General features: G+C 41.9%; 1 protein-coding gene across 1 annotated transcript in view; it reads right to left on the reverse strand.

Annotated features, from left to right (window-relative positions):
* LOC139917020 (disco-interacting protein 2 homolog C-like) overlaps window positions 1-8,279 on the reverse strand; it is a 56,578-nt gene extending 48,299 nt beyond the window's left edge. Inside the window, 6 exon segments of the mRNA XM_078291526.1 lie at window positions 62-184; window positions 1,111-1,410; window positions 3,767-3,892; window positions 5,486-5,590; window positions 6,216-6,287; window positions 8,243-8,279. Coding sequence (XP_078147652.1) covers window positions 62-184; window positions 1,111-1,410; window positions 3,767-3,892; window positions 5,486-5,590; window positions 6,216-6,287; window positions 8,243-8,279 — 763 coding nt within the window.
* Window positions 8,280-10,761: the final 2,482 nt, after the last annotated feature.

Here is a 10,761-nt window from a genome sequence, read left to right on the forward strand (position 1 = left end):
TAAGGCCTTTAAACGTTTTTCGACAGCCAGCTCTAGCCGGGTGTTTGTGGGCGGAGCCTACCGTCTGACTCCAGGGGCGGCGGCCACAGCATGTCGGATCCAAACTCGCAGGATCGCCGGAGAGATCCTCCGTTCTCCGCTACGCTCAGAGCGCCCTTCCTCTTCAGAGACAGGTGGCCGATACCTGCGAGCACACAGATATACTTATCACACTTATCTCATACTATACAGATATACATGTAGGTTCACACACAGATGAACACAGCTAAAGATAAGATGAAACTTTAATAAACCCTGTAGGGAGAAAATGGGCCATCGCATCGCAGCAGTAAATAATAAAAGAATACAGCAAAGAAATATAGTATATAATTCACAATAGAGCAAAAGTGATGTAAACAAAACTGACAGTGACAATGTTAGAACAGGTTAAGTAGAAATGTATGAATGATGAATGCAAAGTATTAAAGTATGGATTACAGCATCGAGACGCTGTGCAAAATAGACGCAGTAGGAATAGAATTTACTGGGGAAAAAAATGTGAAATATGTGCAGAATGAAATAAGAGAAAATTATAAAAAATGACAATATATATGCAACAAATGAGAGGAATAGGGAAGATAAGGGAGAAATTTGGAGATATAGAGATAATGAAAAACACTATATGAAAATGTCCAGTATACATGATGTGCAAAAATGTGCTGGTATTCACATTAGTGGGTCTACAGAAGGCCATACATGTATACTGCAAGAGTCTGGTGTGTAACATGCATGATAAAAACCTACACACCTTCCAAATATATTCATTTACTGTATACTCACAGTTGTTAAATATTTAAATTTAGTCTCTCCTCCAAGGACTCACATTCATTTAAACATTAAAACACTAATGTTATTGTTGTGTAAGCATATAAAAGTAAAATATTTCGAGTCCCAGATCATTTCAGAAGCCTTTAGACTAACAGATGCAAATTTAACAGGATAAAACACACACTTCTCTCTCTTCTGTCTCTCTCTCTCTCTCTCTCTCTCTCTCTCTCTCTCTCTCACACACACACACACACACACACACACACACTCCAACCAACCAAGTGAGAACCAACAGTATCTTACCATGGTGTGACTGTGACAGGTGGCTCTGCTGGTGGTGCTGGCCCAGGTGTGTGTGCGCCAGGTGTGTGTGAGCCAGGTGCGAGTGTGTGATGTGCGTGTGCGCCAGCGAGTCGGCCAGCCGCCCGGCGTTGCCGCTGCCTCCGCTCTGCGTGGACGAGGACGAGGAGGAGGTGGAGCCCAGGTGGGCGGGGCCTAACTGGGCGGGGCGGCTCATCCAGTGCTCCATGCCCGACATGTCGTCGCCCGGCCCCGCCTCCTCGTCTGAGCCCGACGACGAGTCTGAGCACAGGGGGGACAGGCCTAGTGAGGGGCAGCAACCGCCATTATGTTAACAGAGAACCTTCATACAACATTATCACAACATTAACTCAACATTTAGGCATAGTGAGGTTCAGTAGCTATCATTATATGTTAACAGAACAGAAAACTTTCATACAAAATTAACATAACATATCATATCCATATAGAGACTTTGGTAAATTAGCTGTGCACAAATAATGACTAAATTGATAACGACTGGACAAGAAAGAGATATCAAGTGTGGGTGGAAGTCAATTCAGTAAAGTTATAAAAGTGAATAGTGTGATAAGGTGGATTTGGTTACTGTGACACAGTAAACTGTCTTGTCTTTAGCCCTAGTCTCTACTCCAAAGCACTCTGAGTTGTAGCTTGAGAAGAGTCAGCTCAGTTAACCTGAACAAACTGTTAGCTAGCTAACTAGCCGGCAAACACACTGATGTTAATGTGAACATGCTAACGCTAGCTGCTACTAGCTACGTTAGCTAGTGTGCTAATCAGATGTGTTAACAACAAGACAGTGATGGTTAGCTGACCAGATGCTATGGTTAGCTAGCTAACAAGCTGACATTAACTAAAAAACAAAATCGATCAGATTTGTCATTTGCAAAATGATCAGGTCGCAGTCAACAGCACATAAATTAACCATGTGTGTTCAATTCTGTTGAGACGGACAAGTTGTACATTTAGAATCAACTTTTCATAGCAATTGTTGCCCAAGAGCTGAGGACCTCCAATATGGCCGCCAGAGGGTGCGTTACATCATCTGAAAGCCCTAAATAGGCCTAGTGAGGGTCAGTAGCTACCTTAACATAATCACAACCTAACCTTAACATAATCACAACCTAACCTAATCACAACCTAACCTTAACATAATCACAACCTAACCTTAACATAACCACAACCTAACCTTAACATAATCACAACCTAACCTTAACATAACCACAACCTAACCTTAACATAACCACAACCTAACAAAGCTAACTGGTCACTCAGCTCTTTCCCTTCCTGGCTCAGTGACCTTCAGACTATCCAGAGTGTTGTCAGAGCATTAAAATCAAACAGTAAGTTACATTACGACTACTCTCTCTCACTCTGGGGGGTGATGTCAGGTTTGCTTAAAAATGTGCTCAAATGGTGAGCAAATTAATTAATTACACTTCATTAAAATTCAATCAAAACCCAACTTATTATATTTACGTTTATCACGTTCAACCCCATGAGCTCACAGGTAAAGGTCGAGGTCATGGTTTACTTAATCATCCTGTTTCAGCAGAGCTCTTGTGGTCACAGAGTGCACAAAACACATAAAAACTGTTCATAATCAAGTCTTTTTCCTCCCAGGTAAAGCTACTGCGCTAAGTATTTACTGGCCCTCCTGTGTGACTGCAACATTAAAAAGGCTTTCTGTGGCATTTTAAAGCTATCAATAGTTTGCCATGCCTCAGAAATGTTTGCATGTTTGCAATTTTGGGTGAAATGAGTCAGTCAGTACCAAAACAGCTGAGAACCACTGACACAAGCATTACAACATAATCCTGTCTGGGCACAGGGCGGCTGTGTGGGGTCAATATTTGGGCTTAGTGCAACAGAATTCAATTGAGATAACCACTGTGTGTGTGTGTGTGTGTGTGTGTGTGTGTGTGTGTTAAATGTGTGAAGTAAAAAAATCATTCCTTCCTCTCTCCCTAGCTCTCTTTTCCTTCCCTAGCACTTCAGAGCTATTCTAGAGTCACAGGAATATTTTTGCTTCATGTCTTAATCAAGGCGCTGTGGATTTGACCTTTGACCTTCTGACTCAAACTGGCTGGGAATGTCGGTGGTCTGAGAATTTAAGCGTACTCTAATGTTGTATTCACTCTTAAGTTTCTCTGGATAAGAGCATCTGCTGAAATGCCTAAAATGTAAATACAAATGCGATGTGTGCGTGTGTGTGTGTGTGTGTGTGTGCGCGTGTGTGTGTGTGTGTGTGGTTCTTGCACTTCAAAAATGCATCTTAGCAGGTTATATAATCTAGTATTGAGTCTTAAAATCTTATTCTCTTCAAAGCAAGTGAAAAATCTGCCAATGGAATGAGATAATTTCACTTCTTGTTTCCAATGCAGTTTCACTTGTTTTCTGAATTTTGTTGAAAAAAAGTATCAGTATCTTGTAGTATCATAATACCACAGATCACTTAATTCAAGAAAAGAAGAAAAAAATGTTGGAACAAGTTGATTTGTACCAGAAACAAGTGGATTTATCACCGAATTATCAAAAATTTTCACTCGTTTTAAGCGATTTCTAGACTCAACAGCAGATTAGCTGGACACTATAGCTGCAGTGTGTAGTCTCAGGTGTGTGTGTGTGTGTGTCTCACCTGGAGGTGTGTAAGCATCCATGGAGGTTTGCACCACCAGCGAGCGTCTCTTGGAAGGCATGGGCACCGCCACCTTCCGCTCCACGTGCCGCGCCAGCACCGCCTGCACCGCCTCGGTGTGGACGTCTGGGACAGAGAGACGATACGATGAGGAAGATGACACACACACACACACACACACACACACACACACACACACACACACACACATCCAGCCCTAATGCACCTGTCCACACAACACACTCTGACTCCTGCAGACCTGCTACAGTGCAGACGGTTGTTTTCAGTGGCAGGGAGTGTAAAGACAGGCTAAGAGAGATATTTTCCTAGGCTATGTTCATTGTTTTACTTATTTTGGCTTTGTTTTTGGGCAGGACACGTTGATTCAAGCAGATTAGAAAGATTTAGTTACATAAACATTACTTGGAGGCAGAATTAACCTCAATGGACGGAGCCAAAGAAACAAAGTTTTTCAGAGCGTAAGCTAGCTGGCAAACTTGAATGGCAAAGAAGGAATGCTGCTCAAATATAAATCAAAAATATGAACTGCAGTAACTTTTTTTCATTCATTCATAACCATAGCAGTCATGATGTTAAAGGTCAGCAGCTAGCTAACTAGCTTACCTAGATAGCTATAAGCTAGTATGGCTAGTTTGAACTTGAAGGTCAGCTAGCTAACTAACTAACCTAGATAACTTAGTATGACTAGATTTTTGGCTGTATTTTATTCGTCTGTCCATCACACACAATATCTCTGATCAGATTTTGACGAAACTTTGGAAAATGATATATCTCATTGGTCCATTCTGGCTTTTTTATAATTGCAGTGATTGGCCCAAAGGCGACACCACAACTTGTGTTTACTTGTCTGTACGTCACGCACAATATCTCAGACGGTGCTGGTTGGATTTTCACAAAACGTGAGGGAGTGACACGTCTCTTTGCTCCGTTTCGACATTTTCAACATTACACTGATCCACTCTGCCTCCAAGAAATGTTTGTAGAACTAAAACTCAAATCTGCTTGAATCAACTCTGCTATTCCTAATGTTAATGTAATGTCAAAACTCCATGCAGACCTTAATTTATTGGTGTTAACTGTTATGTAGCTTCTGTGTACCATTTTGAGTACAATTTTGTCTCTGCACTGCATCACAAGCATGTGGAGGAAACATTCAGTTAAGTGCAACATTAGTTAGCTCAGTTAACACTAGCCAGTACTATTGGTTTATGTTTGCCTAGTTGTTGTCTTGCTAGTTTATTAGCCTTGCTAGCTAGTAGGAAAAGTACAGTTCCAGGACACAGTTTACAGGACAGTTCAGACTGGTTTCTGAACTTGTGTGTTTTTTTATTATTTTCATAATTGTATAATATTGATGTTTTTATTAGGTGTTTTAGTGTAAAAATGGGATATTAGTAGCATATACATGTCACTCCCTTTTCCTGCCTGCCTCCTAGCCTAAACCTCAGGACCGCAATGGAAATAAGTCATGTGACTTTTTTGCGATATCCTGATGAATTTTAGTACTGTATGTACATTTGTATATTGTATTTTAATTTATCGAATAAAGTCAATCAATCAATCAATCAAAAGAAACATCATTGTAGTAATATTATTGAATAATGGGGACGGCCATTTTCTTTGTACTGTAGGATCTTTTGCAGGTCTCTCCACCATGACAGTGTGGTTTGGTGCAGGTTGAACTTGGAGCTTCAGTACCTGATCTGTAGCGCTCGTCTCTTGTGCCGGAGGTTCGCCGCCGGTGGAACCGGGCAGCAGCAGGAGGGCCGAGGGGGGCCCGGTGAGACATGGGCCCCTCCATACCTACACACACACACACACACACACACACACACACGTTTCACAAAAACGATAGATACAGTGCCACAAAAGAAGGGGAAAAATATGGAAATGATTTGATCTGGTAAGAAAATGATTTTTCTGTCCTCCAAAAATGAAATAATAATAATAACAGCTTCAAAATAAAACAAAATGTAAATCATAATGAAAATAATAATAATATGATAATTGTATTGCCCACACACTTAGATCTGATACTTTCTGACAGAATCACGACCTCCCTTAGCATCCCATGTCCCATAACCAGGCCTACTGTAATCCCTGTTCATGAATACAGAGCCCAGCTGATGTGTGTTGGGCCGGGGGGGCGGAGGGGGGGGGCGGGGGGGGGGCAGCGGTCCAGACGGAGCAGCAGGCCCACGCTGAGCTCCGGGGACTCTTAACCTACATCCACTAATGGTGGCGGTCGGAGACTGGATCAATAGAGTAGAGTACAGTATCATCTGCAACTGTATTTGTCATGAGACCGGGTCGATAGTGTAGTAGTGGTATGGGAATATTTTAGTTGAGGAGGAGGAGGGGGGAGGGAGGGAGAGGGAGGGGAGGGGAGGGGAGGGGAGGGGGGCGGGGTCAGAGGTTGCTAGGTTACCTCCAGCATGTGGAACATAGGCCCTGATCAGCTTGGACCTCTTCTTCTCATAACCCTTCTGAGTGATGTCCCCTGCGAAGAGAGAGAGAGAGAGAGGGAGAGAGAGAGAGGTAGATAGAGAGTGAGTGAGTGAGTGAGTGAGAGAGTGAGTGATGGCTGTTTGGTTTCCATCCATCCAAGCATTTTTTTTTTGCGCGAATTATGATATATTGGATTAGGTAAACTATTCAATAAAATAGTAAAAGCGCAAAACGGGTTTTTTTGCACTTGCTTGAAGAGTTAAAGTTTTTTTGTTTGACGGTTGTTTCCCGGCGGCTCATTTGCATGAGGCACATACCTTCTGGTACTATACTGTACCATAAGAAACAAGGAGAATCTGCACACCAAAAAACATTTAGTGCGGGTGCAATAGAGGGAAAAATCTCAAAATGTCAGAACAAAAGCTCCATGCAACAACGCTGTCTTGTACCGAAAGCTTCACCAATAAACTGATGTTTTTTTGCAAAGTGGTGTTGCATGGAGCTTTGGAAATGCATTTGTCCAATAAATAATGTTGGCTTGGCAATTTGTTCAGTTTCATTGTGTTCAAAAGTGGCTTTGGACACTCTGACATGTAAAACATCTGTCCACCACAGACTGTATAGGGAGACTGTAGTAGTTGTTTGACCATTTGCTGGTTCATTAGAACATCATTTCTGTTGTTTCTAATATGTAGAAGTCTGTGTTGCAAAGTATTGATTCTTGCTGCACACCAACACTGCAAAACATGACAAGCTGCCCCGTGATTTTATCTTGTTTCCAGACATTATCATCTTATTTTGTGATATTTTTAGTCAAATTCTCTCACTGCACTGGCAGATAATCTGCTGGTTTCAGTAAATTTCACTTGATTCATGTCAATATGACTTCTTTCAAGAAATCATCATAAAACAATGAAAAAAATCTTGAAACAAGAAACTTTCTCCAAGACAATTTCACTTTTACCAAGAAAATGTCCTGAAACAAGTTACATTCTCCTGGAAAAAAGTCAAATTTGTTGAAAATAAGATAAGCTTAAACCTAAAATAAGCTTGATAAGTCTGGATACAAGATAAAATAACTCAAGTTTGTCAGTTTTTGCAGTGAAGTCTCTAGAAAAGGTTCCTTTATTTTTACATGAGATAAAAAGTTTAGGAGCGAATGATGCATTTAGCCAAACTTTTTATCTCATGTAAAATGAAGGAAACTTTTCTAGAGACTTGGTGATCAGCAAGAATCAATACTTTGCATCAGTTTTCCTGCACTTGCCAGCACCTAGAAAACATTTTTCAGTTGTGCAGATTATCAATTTTTCGAGGTACAAGTCTCCATCGGGGTTGTATGGACAATAGTTGGTGCATTACAATATAACCAAGTGCATTTTGTCTTTGAATAAAAAGCATGAAATATGACCAATATTAGCTGATACTTGGCCAATACTGATCAATTAAGGGTGTGTTTTATTCATTTATTTGCTTCAACCCAGCTGATGGAAATGCACATAATTCGCATTTTATCTTTCGCATCGCAGTGATTTTTCTTAAAATACACTTGACAGTTGGATGGAAACATAGCTAAGAGAGAGAGAGAGAGAGAGAGAGAGAGAGAGAGAGAGAGACAGAGAGAGAGACAGACAGACAGAGAGAGAGACAGAGCGAGACAGTGAGAGAGAGAGAGGGGGGAGAGAGAGAGAGAGAGGCAGAGAGAGAGACAGAGACAGTCAGAGAGAGACAGTGAGAGACAGAAAGAGACAGAAAGAGACAGAGAGAGAGAGAGACAGAGAGACAAACAGAGAGAGAGAGACAGAGAGAGAGACAGAGAGAGAGAAACAGAGAGAGAGACAGAGAGAGAGAGAGGTAGCATGTGGAGTGAAGACAGAGGGAGGAGGAGAGGCAGATTGCATGCTGAATGTTTGTGTGAATGATGAAGGCTTGTTTGCAGAGTGATACCTATACTCTACTGTCTATTGCATGTCTTGTCCCATCTGAGCCATGAGTCACTGCCTCTACCTGAGCTGCTGACTTGTCCCGGGACAAACTGCTGCATATTTACTGAACTTGGTGAACAGATTCTGCAGAAAACACCCATCTGAACAAGGCATTTGAATCCAAAAATCTCGCTTTTCTTAAAACAAGGGGGAAAAAATCTGCAAATGAGGTGAGATAATTTCACTTGTTTCCCATTCAAATCAATTTGTTTGAATAACTGTCTTTATAATCCGCTCGTCGCTGTGGTGTTTCTGCACTGCACTTCCCACAGATCACCTGTCAATCAAACAGTGTGGGGGCGGAGCTTGGGTTTTCTGTTGCTGCAGTTTGAGTTTCTTCTTTTCTTTGTCTGTTCAGCCATGGCGGCTATCGCTGCTCATGCTAACGACCCAGCTCTTCTTCTTCTTCTTCTGTTCATTACAAACAAACCGGGACACGTGGATCGCATCACTTCCTGTGCAGCAGAGGGTTTTTCCCAGGATTTATGAACTGGATATACATGTAGGTTGGATCACTGTTGTGTAACTTAGATAGACTCCAACTCCACTGGGAGCAAGTGGAATGATGTCACCCCGTGTTTCATGAGACTACCTGACTGGTAAAGATGGACGGTCTTTGCAGTGAAAGCAGTGCAGAGCAGAGGATGGACAGACAGAGACTGAGGTCAGAGTGGAGGGACAGTTATGGAGAAGCTCATTAAGATCGCTGAGGGGGGTTTGGCTGCCTAGGCGACCACTGATCCCCCCCACCCCACCCTCCCCCACCCGTCAATCACATCACCCCAGGGAGCTCGCAGCGGGGCTAATATGGGCTAATATCTCCTCGTTTGTCCCCATTAAACGCTGTTGAACTGCCTGGCGTCACTTCGCTAATTATTGATCCTGGTGTGACATGTGACTGAGCACCAGGACACTAAATCACATCCAGTGGAGAAACTAATTCAGGAAAGAATAGTGCAAAAAAAAACACACAAAAAAAAGAAACTCAGGCACTTGATGGTGTGATAATAAGTTTTGTAGAAAGTCAGCTGAGAAATGTCCATCATAGCAAGTCATTTCATCTAGTACTGTGTCATAAAAACATATTTCTTCTATAAGAAATGAAAAAATCTACCCACGCGGTGAGATACTTTCACTTTATTCCAATATAAATCAGCTTGTTTGAAGAAGTTTCTTGATGCTAGTGGAGTGATCTGCAATATTTCAAGATGTTGTCACTGCAACAAGTGAAACTGCATTGGAAATAAGTGAAATTATCTGACCTCACTGATGATTTTTTCATACTTGACAGAGTTTAAGGCTGAATATGACCTGAACTGACTTGTTAAAAAGGACATTTCTGCCATGGATTTAACACCAAAAGATTGACTCGACTATTTTACTCTGTTCTGGAAAGCAACAGTTTGAGGACAGGGATGCAGTTGTGCATCTATGCTACGAACAAAGTAGAGATGCACAGTTTATCGAAACAATATTGACGAATATCTCACTATTGGCTGTTGCAAGTTCAAGATCCAATTTCCAGAAGAGTCAGTCCTTGGAGAGAAAGGTGTTTCAGTCAGCTTCCTAAACTAAATGTTGTTGTGGTGTGACGAATCCCTGGCCTGCAAAATCTTTAATATTATTCAAACTGAGCAAATTCAAACTGTCACCGTCTCATTTTCTGGCCCCCTACCAGTTTTTCCAAACATTTTTAAAGGCAACAAAAAAAAATGCAAAATGATTGTTCATCAATAACGTGCAGCCCGGGTGTAAACACAAAAAAAGTGGATGAAAACAGTTGAAAACAGATCGACTGTAAAGCTGAGCGGCCTGGGAGGGGGGAGGGTCTCACACAGAAACACAGGAACAGACTGAATGAAACGTGGCTGAAAAACAGAGAAAGAAAAGAAAAGAAAAGAAAGGAAGCTGTTGTGAGTGGAAGAGTGTCAGATATCCATGTTTTCACCAAGCAGAACCCACCCACACTTACAGTGGGTGATAGACAGATAGATAGATAGATAGATAGACAAATAGATAGATAGATAGATAGACAAATAAATAGATAGATAGATAGATAGATAGATAGATAGATAGATAGATAGATAGATAGATAGATCGATCTTAAAAGACAGACAGTGAAAGTGAAAAACAGAAGAGTATGTATTTCACAATCTGACCATGGAGAATGGCCAGAACATCTGGGTCCAATCTGCTCATCTGTGCTGCTCCAGAATATTTGGTGTGTGTGTGTGTGTGTGTGTGTGTGTGTGTGTGTGTGTGTGTGTGTGTGTGTGTGAGAGAGAGAGTGTATGAGTGTGTGTTATCTCAGTGAGGCCTTTCCGCAGATCAACCGCAGCATGACAGCATTCCTGGTTCTTCTCTCTCTCTCTGTCACACACACACACACACACACACACACCACACACATACACACACACACCACACACACGCACGGTCCGTGGGGAGACGCCATCTTCCACTCGCAGCGCAGCAGAGCAGGGAGGGAGTTGCCTAGCAACCATTCTCCTGGAGAAGGCCGGGTCGGCCATCTTGGATTTT

This window comes from Centroberyx gerrardi, chromosome 22 (assembly GCF_048128805.1).
Source record: "Centroberyx gerrardi isolate f3 chromosome 22, fCenGer3.hap1.cur.20231027, whole genome shotgun sequence".
Classification (NCBI taxonomy): domain Eukaryota; kingdom Metazoa; phylum Chordata; class Actinopteri; order Beryciformes; family Berycidae; genus Centroberyx; species Centroberyx gerrardi.